Source organism: Symphalangus syndactylus, chromosome 1 (genome assembly GCF_028878055.3).
Source record: "Symphalangus syndactylus isolate Jambi chromosome 1, NHGRI_mSymSyn1-v2.1_pri, whole genome shotgun sequence".
Classification (NCBI taxonomy): domain Eukaryota; kingdom Metazoa; phylum Chordata; class Mammalia; order Primates; family Hylobatidae; genus Symphalangus; species Symphalangus syndactylus.
In genome coordinates this window covers 151459915-151473429 of record NC_072423.2, presented here as the reverse complement: position 1 = coordinate 151473429, position 13515 = coordinate 151459915, and the positions used below count along the sequence as shown (strand labels likewise).

Sequence of the window (13515 nt, the reverse complement as noted above, 5' to 3'; positions counted from 1 at the left end):
ATTCTAGTATTCTAAAAGTTAAGTAACTTCAATGAGACTGCCTGATCTTCATTATGGTGGTATTAAAAATCCCTTTGAAAGACAGCATCAGCAATGAAATATATTTATTTCCATGGACTCATGCCTATATCGATTCTCTAGCTGTTAATTTGTTTTGGGTTCTCATCTAAATATCACTCTCTCAAAGAGCTACTAAGCTCTTTGCTTCTTAGTTTCTTAGCAGATTAATCATGTCTCTGTGCCTGACAGAAATTTAATAAAGCTAATTATGTGTTTATTGTATTTTCCTAAGAATTTCATTTTAATGGCTAATGTAATATTTTATTTTTAGAAGGGAAACTGATTGATCTTAACCAAATGATAGATTTAAATGAAATATGTTTTGATAAGACAAAGCAAAAGTAGAACATTACTAAATAATTATGGTACAGCCACACAGTGGAAATACTGTATAGCTCTTACAAAGAATAAGACAGACAGATATGTACTAATATTAAGAGGAAAGAAGCTAATCATAGAAGAATATAATAACAATCCTATTTGTGTGGGAAAAAACAGCAACAAAAAGAACTCAGAGGAAAAACAAATACATGTTCATATACATGGAAAAATATCTGAAATGATCATTGTGCAACGGTAAATAGTGATTACATTTGGGAGGGGCGCTTGTTTGGCTGGAGGGAAAAAATAGAAACGTTTATATTATAGTATTTTCTCTACTGTTTGAATTTTTGGAGGGAATGTAGTAATTTTATAATTTAAAAAGGAACTATTGGGGAGAGGATGGTGAATAAATGTAAAGTAACTGATATTGAAACTGGTTAAACTGAGAAAATACATATACAATACTTTATTTGTGAAGCCAGACCTGGACACAGGAAGATGCAGGAAGTTAAAAAAAATTATAATGATGATATGTAGAACACATGAGTTCAGAGAGGTAGTACTTAACAAAACTGCTTACAAAACTGATGTGGTTCATTGAGCAATCTTACTACTAAAAGCAGAGTACAATAGGTCACCTGATAGCATATGCACACGCACACACAATTTTCTCATTCAGGACAGATCCAGAAACAAAGAAACTGATATACATTGCCTGGCTAAGGTAGGGTGACCAACCTTCTTAGTTTGCTGAGGTCAGTGGGTTTCCTAGGATCAGGAAAATACTGGGCAAATCAGGACAAGTCGGTCATGGTAATCTACAAAGTCCCAAAGGAGTTGGTCTAGGCCAAACTGGATCTTCGTCTTACAGAAAAACAAAATACACTATGCGTCACAGTTTAGAACGCTCTCTGAGGACTTACAGCTTCACAGTTGTGATTTTATTCTTTCTTAGGAAATGCATGGAACATCACATGTGCTTGTATTGAAGTGTCAGTGTAAATCTGTCATACAAATTTAAATTCACCATGTTGGATTATCCTTGTCCTCTCTTGACCTTTAGCAATATAAATCAAAAGCTGACAATAACTCTCATTCATTCTTTTTTTTAAAATACCCTACTATATGTAAGGTGCTTTGTTAAGCCTTTAAAACATAAAATTAAGGTATGTTCTCTTTTCTCAGTGAACTCACAGTGAATTAGGAGACAGATACATAAGTAAATAACTTATTTTGGAACAAGTGTAAGAGTAAAAGATTGTGGCAAGTGTTTTCAGGACCAGTCTTTTTTCTTTCAAAAAGTATTGTCCAGGCCCGGCGTGGTGGCTCACGCCTGTTATCCCAGCACTTTGGGAGGCCAAGGCAGGTGGATCACTTGAGGTCAGGAGTTCACGACCAGGCTGGCCAACATGGTGAAACTCTGCCTCTACTAAAAATACAAAAATTAGCCAGGTGTGGTGGTAGGCGCCTTAGTCCCAGCTGCTTGGGAGGCTGAGGCAGGGGAATTGCATGAACTTAGGAGGTGGAGGCTGCAGTGAGCCGAGATCACCCCACTGTGCTCCAGCCTGGGCAACAGAGTGAGACTCTGTCTCAAAAAAAAAAAAAAGTATTGTCCAAAGACAGAACGAGAAGAAAAGAGGTAATTATTTGGAATATTGGTATTTTGGAATCTCATTTAAAAATCCTGTTCAATAATAATAATAGTCCTAAGAAATTAAAAATTAATATTTATATTTTATGCTTTTAGATGAAAGGTGAGCTAGATGCTAGGCTATTCTGTCCAGATGGTAGTTATAACTTGAAAAGCTTCCCCAGCATTTTCAGAGCAAGGAAACCTTTTCTTCTGTACCCAGCAGTCATTTGTGAGATAACAACATATATTTTATATTAAAATGTAAATGCTAAAATTCCATTTGGATTAAATATGTAATAATACATCTAGACATACTGATAGTTGTCATGATTTTATTGCTCAGTGGGGAAAACAAAAGATGTAGTCATTAAATTTTTGTATTCTAGGCACATAACAGTATATATAGGTCTTCCAAAGCAGATAGCTACATTATGAATCCATAAGAACTTTTAATTCTAATATTAATCCTTAGGAAGATTTTGCCTTTCATCATTGTTTGGATTTATTAAGAAGTTATATGTGAAATTAAATATTCATATTTTGTTACTAACTTAATTTTTTCAGAAGTTACTTTAATTCTCAGTGGTTCTAGCTAACTGATAATTGTGGCATTTGAGTTGCATGAAGTGGAGTGGAGTGACGAAAGGGAAGAGGAAAAGGTGAAGTTGGAAAGTTGCCGGGTGGGACGTAGTCAGGGAGATTGCTTACGGCCTTCTAGAGCATTATAAAGACTTCAGTTTCTTCTTAGAGTGAGATGAAGACCCACTGGAAGATTCTGAGCACAAGATTTATATACCTAACTTAGGTTTTAACAGGATTACTCTGTTGTCATGTTGTGTTACTCTGAGGGGATTATACTGGAAGCAAGGAGACCTAGTAGAAAGCTGATGCCACCAGCCAGCTGAGAGAGGATACTGTCATCAAGTTGGTGACAGTAGATGTGGTGAGAAGTTATTGTATTCTGGATATATTTTGGAGGCATAGCCAAGAGAAATAGTCTGATGGAGTGAGTATAATGTGTGGGAAAAAGATGGGAATGAAGAAAGACTCCCAAAGTTTCTGGCCTGAATAACTAAAAGGATGGAGTTGTCATGAACAGGAAATTCTGCAGCATATGTTTCAAGGGAAGCACTAGAGGGAGCTCCATTTTAGACATGAAAAAAGCATGAGAAGTCTTACGTATATCATGTAATGCTGTCACATAGGCAGTTGGATTATAGCACATGACTATATGTCATTTACTCCCTATAGTAACCAGTAACCTCCAGAGTATGGAAGTTAGCAAAGGGGACTAGGCTGGAGATATAATTGGGGAGTTGTCAGTTCATGGGTGCTATTTAAAGCTACAAGACTGCATGAGCTCACCAAAGGAATGAGTTAGACAATGTAGAAAAGAGGTTTAAGGACAGACTTTTGGAGTACTCCAATGTCAACAGAATGAAAAGCAACCAGCAAGGACTGAGAAGGGGTAACCAGCTAGGGAGGAGGAAAACGAGGAGTGTGGTGTACTAGATGCCAAGGAGGAAAACATTTTAAGGAGGAAGAAGTGATCAATGATACCAAATAATGCTAATAAGGTCAGATAAGATAAGGACTGATAAATGACCACTAAGAAATAACATGAGGAAGTTCTAGCCAGAGCAGTCATGCAAGAAAAGGAAATAAAAGGCATCTGGATAGGAAAAAAAAAAACAAGTCAAACTACCTCTCTTCACTTACACTATGATTTTATTCTAAGTATAAAAAACCCTAAAGACTCCAAAAGGCTGCTAGAACTGATGAATGATTTTAGCAAGGTTTCAGTATACAAAATCCATGTACAAAAATCAGTAGCATTTCTATACACCAATAGCATCCAGGCCGAGAGTCAAATCAAGAGCTCAATCCCATTTACGGTAGCCACAAATAAAATGAAATAGCTGGGGATATAGTGATCCCAGAGAGATGAAAGATCTCTACAAGGAAAACTGTAAAACTCTGCTGAAAGAAATCAGAGATGATACAAACAAATGGAAAAACATTCCACGCTCATGGATTGGAAGAATCAGTATCATTAAAGTGGCCATACTGACCAAAGCAGTTTACAGGTTCAGTGCTATTCCTATCCAACAATCAACATCATTCTTCAAAGAATTAGAAAAAGCTATTCTAAAAATCATTTGGAACCAAAGAAGAGCCCAAATAGCCAAAGCAATCCTAAGCAAAAAACAAAGCCAGAGGCATCACACTACCCAAATTCAAACTATACTGTCAGGCTACAATAAAGAAAACAGCATGGCACTGGTACAAAAAAACAGACACATAGACCAATGGAATGGAAAAGAAAGCTCAGAAATAAAGCCACGTACTTAACAATCATCTGATCTTCGACAAGTCCAACGAAAACAATTAATGGGGAAAGGATTCCCTATGCAGTAAATACTGCTGGGATAGCTGGCTAGCCATATGCAGAAGAATGAAACGGGACCCTTACCTTTCATCATACACAAAAGTTAACTCAATATGGATTTAAGAATTTAATTATAAAACCTAATACTATAAAAATTCTAGAGAAAAACCTAGGAAATACCATCCTCAGCATCAGCCTTAGCAGAGAATTTTTGGCTAAGTCTCCAAAAGCATGTGTAATACAAATAAAAATTGACAAGTGGGACCTAATTAAAGAGCTTCTGCACAGCAAAAGAAACTACCAGCAGAGTAAATAGACAGTCTACAGAATGGGAGGAAATATTCATAAACTATGCATCTGACGAAGGTCTAATATCTAGAATCTATAAGGAACTTAATTCAAAGCAAAAACCAACCCCATCAAAAAGTAGGCAAAGGACATGAACAGACATTTTTCAAAATAAGAAATACAAGCAGCCAACAAACATGAAAAAATGCTTATTATTACTAATCATCAGAGAAAAGCAAATCAAAACCACAATGAGATACCATCTCCACTCAGAATGGCTGTTTATTAAAAAGTCAAAAGACAATATATACTGACAAATTTGCAGAGAAAAAGCAATGCTTATACACTGTGGAATGCAGTTTGGAAATTTCTCAACTTAAAACAGAGCTACCATTAGGCCCAGCAATCTCATTACTAGATATATACACAAAGGAAAATAGATTATCTTACCAAAAAGATACATGAAGTTGTATGTTCATTGCCATGCCATTCACAATAGCAAAGACATGAAGTCAACTTAGGTGCCCATCAGTGGTGGATTGGGTAAAGAAAATCTGGTACATATACACCATGGAATACCACACAGCCCTGAAAAAGAATGAAATCATGCCTTTTGCAGCAATATGAATGGAGCCAGAGGCCATTAACCTAAACGAATTAATGTAGGAACAGAAAACTACATAACACATATTCTCACTTATAAGTGGGATCTAAACATGGAGCACACGGGGACATAAACGTGGGGACAGTAGACATTGTGGAGTACTAGAGGGGGGTGGTGCAGGTTCAAGAACAAACTACCTATTGGGTACCATGCTCACTACCTGACTGCAGTATACCCATGTAACAAACCTGCACATGGCCCCCTGTATCTAAAAGTTAAATTTGGAAATGAAAAAAAAAAATAAGCTTAAGTATATAAGCTACTTAATAAGATGATGATAAATAATAACTGTCATTTGCTGAGTTTTTCCAGTGTGATAAATATTATGTGCTTTGTACAGTTATCTTTAATCTATAAAATATTCCTGTGTGATAGGGATTACAATTCCCACTTCACAGATATTGGAAGCCAAGACCCAGAGACATTAATAAATTAACGGAAATACCTAGTAAAATTTCCAAAGCTGGAATGCAAAACCAAGATTAAAAAGCCTTTATTCATTTTCTCATATCACGCTTCCTGGGCTTATGTTGAAGCCACTGCTTTGCAAAAGGCTTATTGTCACTATTTTAGCTATCCCTTACGTGCATGGTTGTATAGGAAAAGTTAAAACTACCTTAAATGCTTTATACTTCACTGCAAATCTATAGGATAAAAGGCAAAGATAGACAAATTCAAGTTTGTTTTTTTCTTATAGCCTGAATCCAAGAAGAGATCTTTGATTTATAGGACTTCCTTAAGACCTTTTTTTCTGTTAACATTTTATGATATTAAAATATCAGTGATAATATTTATCTTACAGCAGAATAATATTTAGTTTTTGTATTTGCATCTGTTCCATAATTTACCACTTTACATGTTTGTCTTTTAAAATGTTCCTAACAGAAACATCTGTTTTTAGAATAAATCAGATGTGTACAAGCTGGCAGTGATTGCTGTGCTGTGTATGTGGATGTCCTAAATGTTTGATTTTTATGTTTACTAGTTTACAACCATCATCGAATTATCTAGCAACATGTGTATTTTAGAAATGGGGCTGCCTTATTTATCTAAAACAAATGATACTCTGTTAATTATCCTAGCAATTAGAAAATTACTTTTACCATTGCTTTGCCATTTGGCAGCTGAGATATAAATTTGGCACTATGTGGTAACCATTAACTAGGTTTAGTCCTAGGGTATGTGGTGTTTTTGCTTTGGATCAGGAGACAGCATTTGGTAAATAGCAGTTGTAAATTTCTTTTTTCCCAAAGTTTGAAAAACCTCAGGGCTTTTAGTGGCATGAGTTTGTGCAAATCATCCTTTTTTTTCTGAATTTGTCTCTTCTTTTTCTCTTTGCAGTCTGCCATTTTCTCAAATTTATTGCATGCATTTTATTTATTTTTATGTGCCTTCTAGTGATGCTATATAAGTTGCAGGATTAGCATTCACAGGGGAATGATGACTTGGAAAGTCTCACCCTGCTCATTCTGCACTCACTCTTCCTGTGAATTCACCACTCTCATAGCTCAGCTACTCCTACTTAGATGCTGCTGCCACTTTGCTGACAGCGTCATTATTTCTCTCTTGGATTAGTCCTGTACCCTTCTGTTCAGGCCTTCCTGCCATAGAGTTTGCTCTCTCTCTTCAATTTTATTCTCCACATAGTAACTAAAGTGATCTTTCCAAGACTCTAATCTTAAGTAATTTTCTGCTTCAAATCTTTCAGTGATTTCTCATTATTCTTAGGCTCTCCCCAATCGCATACACTACACTTAGCCACCGAATTTGTCTTAAGTTTCTGAAATATACCTTGGCCACTGATATTAACATGGATTCTTCACACAACCTGGAATAAAGTTTCTTATTCTTTTGCCTCAGTGATTCTGTTTATCCAAAGTCTCAGCTCGGAAAGCATTTCTTCTGAGAATCTTTCCTGACCCCGTTTCCCTCTGCTTGCCTCCAGAGTGGTTTAGACCAGCATCCTCCAGCCTTCCCGGGTGTCCTAAACTCCCCTCCCATGGGATTTGTCCACATCCACAGCATTTATATTGTATTGCCTGCTTTCTCTAGTGACTTGACTCCTCAAAATGCAGACTTCTGTTTCCTCATCTTTTGTCCTTCTGAATAAAGAATTCATTTATATGCATTTCCTTTAGATAATCACTCTTGGTGTGATTTTGAGGAAGAAGAAGATCCATAAGCGCAAAATACTGATTTCGCTTTTCTTGTTTTCATTGCTATCCCTAGCACTTAACGTGTTGTCAGATACGTGGTAGAAATTCACGTATTTTAGGTGAATGCTAGTGATGACCAGATTTTTGTTTTAGCCTTAACCTCTTCTGAATTCTAGTGCCATACGTGTAAGTCTCTCTCTCTGACATTACCACTGGGGTATCATCTAGGCACTTAAAATTCAGCTAACCCAGACCTCACTTTATTTCCCTCTGGCCTCTCCTTTCCTCCACTCCCTTCTTTTTTTTTTCTGTTGTTCTCTGTCATTGGCATTTCCAAACTGGAAACTACTCTGTCTCTCACTAGCTAGATCAGTGATTTCTCAGAGGCTATCAATTCTGCTTCCTAATAGTTTTTGAAAACTCACCCTTCATCTCCATTTTTTCACAGACTTCCTGTCACTTTCTACCTTAATTACAGAGCCTGCTAATTTATTTGAGTTATATAGATTTCAGTAGTTTAAAAACTAAATATATTACTGTTTTCAAAGCATTGTAAATCTTACAATTAAATGATTTTTTAAAATATGAAAACTAGTTAAATTTTTCTTATGTTTTGCCCCCCTTTTTTTTTTTTTTTTTTTGAGACGGAGTCTCGCTCTGTCGCCCAGGCAGGAGTGCAGTGGCCCGATCTGTGCTCACTGCAAGCTCCACCTCCTGGGTTCATGCCATTCTCTTGCCTCAGCCTCCCAAGTAGCTGGGACTACAGGCGCCCACCACCACCCCCGGCTAATTTTTTGTATTTTTAGTAGAGACACACAGGGTTTCATCGAGTTAGCCAGGATGGTCTCAATCTCCTGACCTCGTGATCCACCCGCCTCGGCCTCTCAAAGTGCTGGGATTACAGGCATGAGCCACTGCCCCCAGCCTGCCCTTTTAAATTATAGGTTTTCATATGTATTCATTCATTTGAGAACTTTTGTTAATTTTCAGGAATAAGAAATAAAAGTTACTGAATGAGCTTTATACAAAGAAAGTTGTGTAAAAGATAATACAAAAATGGAGCATCTTTTTGTTCATAAGCAAGAAAGATGTGACCCTTTTTATGTAATATTAAATATTAGCTATATGCTATACCAGCTTGCTGACTTCCTGACCAGTCCTCCAAAGCAGTCCTTGTCTGTGGAGGAAGTTTTCAAACTGCAATGTAAAGTGCAATTCAGTCATGGAAGTAATCCAAGATAGAGTAAGAGGGACTAGATTTACCTTGCTTCCTGAAACTCTAAGAAAAATAGACAAAATATATGAAACAGTGGTTTTTAGACATTGAGCATCAGGCAGTACATGGTAATTATCCCTGAGAGAGAGTAACAACTCCAGCTTACCACCTCCAAAGAATTTCCAGGCCTTAACACAAGGAGGGGAAAACCAGGAGGAACCTGATGGTCTCCCTGACTTGAGGAGATGAAATTGGGAGTTTGGGGATACTAAGGTGGAAGGAGTTAGCAAGGCGGTGGCCAGGAAAGGGAGATCCACACAGGGTCCCCTTACAGTGTTCAGATAAGTACTGAGTAACACATGGGTGAGGAAACCGCTTGAGGCTAGTAAAAGAACCACACAGGAAGATTAGAGATAACAAGCCTAGGAACTCACACAGTCTGTAATAGTTTCTGTTGCCACCAGCCAGAGTGAAAAGCCCTCATAATTCACTGGATGTCATCAAAGGACAATGCCTCCGTAGTAGGGGAAAATCTGTCCTACACTAAAGGCTGCTCTGGCCCTGCCTACCAAAGCCTAGAAGCAAGCTTTGAAATTAACCTAATATTTGTGTAATTGAAGTCCCTAGTGGGACCCTAGTGAGAGTAATAGGAGAGGGAGCAGAAAAAATATTTGATGAAATCATAGCAAAAAATTTTCCAAATTTAGTGAAAACTATATTAGGTCTAAGAAGCACTGCAAGCTCCAATTCTGGGCATGCATGTGTGTGCGCGCGCACACACACACACACACACACACACACACACGAAAACTATATCAAGGCACATCATAATCAAATTGCTTTAAGTCAGTGAAATATTAATGTAGAGAAATATTAGTGTGTCCAGAAGGGGAAAAACACATGTACAAAGGAACAAAGATAAGGATAACAGATTTCTACTCTTGAAACAAAGCAAGACAGAGGACAGTGGTATAACATCCTTAAAATATTAAAGCAAGGAAAAAAGTTAACTAAACTTCATTATCCAGCAGAAGTATTTTTCTAAAATGAGAGTGAAATAAGAGTCCTGAAAGTAAGTTGATACTCCCTGACCGTATCATTTGCAGTAACATTTGACATGGATCTCAAAGCAGAAACTTAGCTGGACATGTTTGATGATAAAAAATTTTAATTGCCTATTTTTACATGGCATTTTACGTTTTAAAAAAGCACAGTGGCTCACGCCTGTAATGCCAGCATTTTGGGAGTTGGAGGTGGGTGGATCACTTGAGGTCAGGAGTTCCAGACCAGTCTGGCCAACATGGTGAAACCCCAGCTCAACTAAAAATACAAAAATTAGCTGGGTATGGTGGTGCGTGCCTGTAATCCCAAATACTCGGGAGGCTGAGACAGGAGAATCACTTGAACCCGGGAGGCGGAGGTTGCAGTGAGCCGAGATCGAGCCACTGCACTCCAGCCTGGGCAACAGAGCGAGATTCAATCTAAAAAACAAACAAACAAAAATGTGTTTCTATATGGGAGAAAACTTTACAGTAGTTTTCCCTTGTCCTCGGGAGATACATTTCAAGAGCCCAGTAGATGCCTGAAGCCTCGGATAGTACCAAACCCTATATATGGTTTTTTGATCCCATAACTGAGATGGCTACTAAGTGACTAATATGTAGCATCTTCAGTATGGATGTGCTGGAGGAAGGGATGATTCCCATCCAAGGTGGGACAAAGTGGGCAGATTTCATCAGGCTACGTAGAATAGTGCTCAGCCTAAAACTTATGAATTGTTTGTTACATATTCCACATGTAATATTTTCAGACTAAAATTAACCACAGGTAAGTTAAATTGTACTGTATTTTCACAGGTTTTTCAGATAGCGAGGATGAGTGATTTTATCTCCATTTTATACATGAAGAAGCTGAGACACATGAGTAGCATGACATCCACTGGGTTGCATAAGATCCAGGAATATAATCAGGTTTCCTGACTTCCTGTTCAGGACTCTTCTAATCTGAATGGTCTCCTCATTGGTAGCTGGCATTGCTCAAAGTATTTTCTAAACTTAGAGACTGACAGAATATGTAAAATGTATGAAATATCTCAAAAGCAGTAATAGATAGTACAATGTTTAGTAATTCTTTTGTATCTTCACATCTGGAATAGGTGAAGAAAATACATTAAAAATCTTATTAAATCCCAAGACCCCAAATAGAAGCCAGGAAAAATGAAAGGGAATGCATTAAAGTATATTAAAGCCTGTGTGAAAAACCCGTTATGGTATTTAAACTTTAAATTAGCAAAGGTGGAAAATTGCTATGGTTGCAGGGAAGTTTTTAATTAAAATGAAGTTATTTCTGACTCTTAAAAGGTGAGGAGAAGTTTGATTAATTACCATACTAAATTTTAGCAGAGAACCTTCTAATAACTTGACTCAAATTACAATGTGGCAGAAATTGGCAGGGAAGAAACTGTATTCCTCTCTTGTATTTATATTGTGTATGTGGTACATAAAATGGAAGAATTAAATGCTACCTTGGTATATGTCATTGCACCCAGTGTAGCAAATTAGTTTTGATCATTACTAGCAGCCGTACAGAATGAATAAGGCCCATTGTCCTTTTTGTTTCCATTAAAGTTTGTTCAAATTGTTCTTTAGAGATGTTTTTCAATCTTTCCTATTAAAGAAATTTTCAGAGCTGGATCTTTAGATAAAGTTTTATGGTAGAATTGGGATTTAAAGGTTAGAACTTGAAAGGAGGACAGGATTTGAGTAGGATAAGGAAGAATGTTTCCAGTTATAGGAAACATGAGCCCTGGTGTGTCTTCTCAGAACAGTGAGAATGTTTCATGTTGGAAAGAAATAGGAAATCATGTGGAATAGGTAGGGTAAGGTTTGATTACTGATGGCCTTAAAAAAACAAGTAAGGGAAATAGGTGGATGGCACTAACGTTAGTATTGACTCCTGAGGGCAGTAAATGATCTCTCATTAAGTTATGAAATGTGAATTTTGGACATTTCAGCGCAGTATTTTTGTGTCAACTTTCATTGTGTTTAAATCTGAAATGGCAAAGCAAGGATTTTGTTTGTTTGTTTGTTTGTTTTTACCTGAAAAGGGGATGTGTTTTTCTTTTCTAGTCAACTCCTTTGCATCTAGCAGCAGGCTACAACAGAGTTCGAATAGTTCAGCTGCTTCTTCAGCATGGTGCTGATGTTCATGCAAAAGACAAAGGGTAGGTCTATCGGTTTACTTCCTTTCAGTGCTTTGTTTTTGTCTGATACTCTAAACTTTTAAAACACTAGACAAAGTCCTATGTCCCGTTTGTTACGGCTTATATAACGTTTTAAGAATGTTCACAACTCTGATTTTAGGTTTTATTTTCATGTACCTACTTAATTAAGGATACTTCTCATAATAATTTCCCAAATCGATTTAATTTTATCACAGTTCTGTTACTTGAAGTTGAAATTGTGTCTCAGTTGCAGTTACTGTTTTTCAACTCTTAAATTGCATTTTAGAAAAATAAAACAAATTGAAAATTATGAAAATCCAGTAGCATAGCTATCAGATTCAACAGATAGTAAAGGATCATCCTTTACTGATAAACCAAAATCATAAATATACAATACCAAATTTTTTTTCTAATGAAATCTTGGACATATAAACTGAGAAAACCTAGAAGGTTGATATGAGGGGATATGGGTGGTAACCAAAAAAGCAGTTATGTCATTTATTTTACCAATAGGTGAATTTTTGAAAACTTTGTATCAGTTTCCTGTAAAGTCTCCAGGGATATATGAACATTGGGTTTGCTATCCTATGCGGTGGACTAACATTTCTCATTGCCCCACTTTAAGATCTAAAAGATAATTAACCCTACCAGGTAAGGTAGATTATGTTACAGTCTTGTGATTGACAGCATAAAGAAGAGATGCCCTGGAGGAGAGTTTCTTTCACTTTGCCCCTCCCCAAGTCAAGAAACATAAAAATGAACTCAATACTTGAGACACTTATCAGAAGAATTCATCCATTTCCAATCTGCTTTCTCTGGTGCTGTTCTCTTGCCTGCACCAGGTTTTGTGCCATATGTGAATGGTGTCCCAGTAGTATAGGGGCATAAATGCCTGATGCTCTTGTACATCTCTGTTTCCTTGTGCATGTCTGAAAACAGATGGGTGTACAATAGGTGAGTCATCAAGAGATGTACACCACAAAAAAAGGGGTTTTTTGGCTTATTTAGAATACTTTGATATGCAAGTTATAATAGTTTGGATATTTGATTATTTTGCTAGAAATTACCATAAAAGTGAATTAAAATGGTAGAATATTTCAGTTCACTACCAATTAACATTTATTTCTTATAAATACTTAATATATAATGCATGCATTTGTCAATTAGCATATGATCTTCCTTTCGCCAAAATGTTCTTCTGTTTGGTATTTTTTTCATTATCTTCAAGGATTATATACAAAAAACAAGATAAATACAAAAGGTGTGAACATAAGCTATGCTTTGAATTCCTTTATTATTTTATTAAATACTTTTAAATATTTTAAAATATAATTGTATTGGGATTTATTGGATTTTATTTCTTAGTACTTCATGGATAAATAAGTTGTTTGAAATTTAAGTATTCTAATTTGCGTTTTTTCATTTAGTGGACTTGTGCCTCTTCATAATGCATGTTCATATGGACATTATGAAGTCACAGAACTGCTACTAAAGGTAAGAGAAATTCAGAATATTGAGCATCATTTACTTTTTTTTTTTCTTTAACTTGTCATGACTTTCCA

At 36.5% G+C, this 13515-nt stretch overlaps 1 protein-coding gene across 3 annotated transcripts in view; it reads left to right on the top strand.

The window, feature by feature from the left end:
• The window catches only part of TNKS (tankyrase), a 208047-nt gene that overhangs the window by 119061 nt on the left and 75471 nt on the right, over nucleotides 1-13515 (top strand). For all 3 annotated transcript variants that reach the window (XM_055288544.2, XM_055288558.2, XM_055288552.2), the window contains exons 6-7: nucleotides 11859-11953; nucleotides 13381-13447. In XM_055288544.2, the coding sequence (XP_055144519.1) occupies nucleotides 11859-11953; nucleotides 13381-13447 (162 nt within the window). The remainder of the gene's footprint in view (nucleotides 1-11858; nucleotides 11954-13380; nucleotides 13448-13515) is intronic.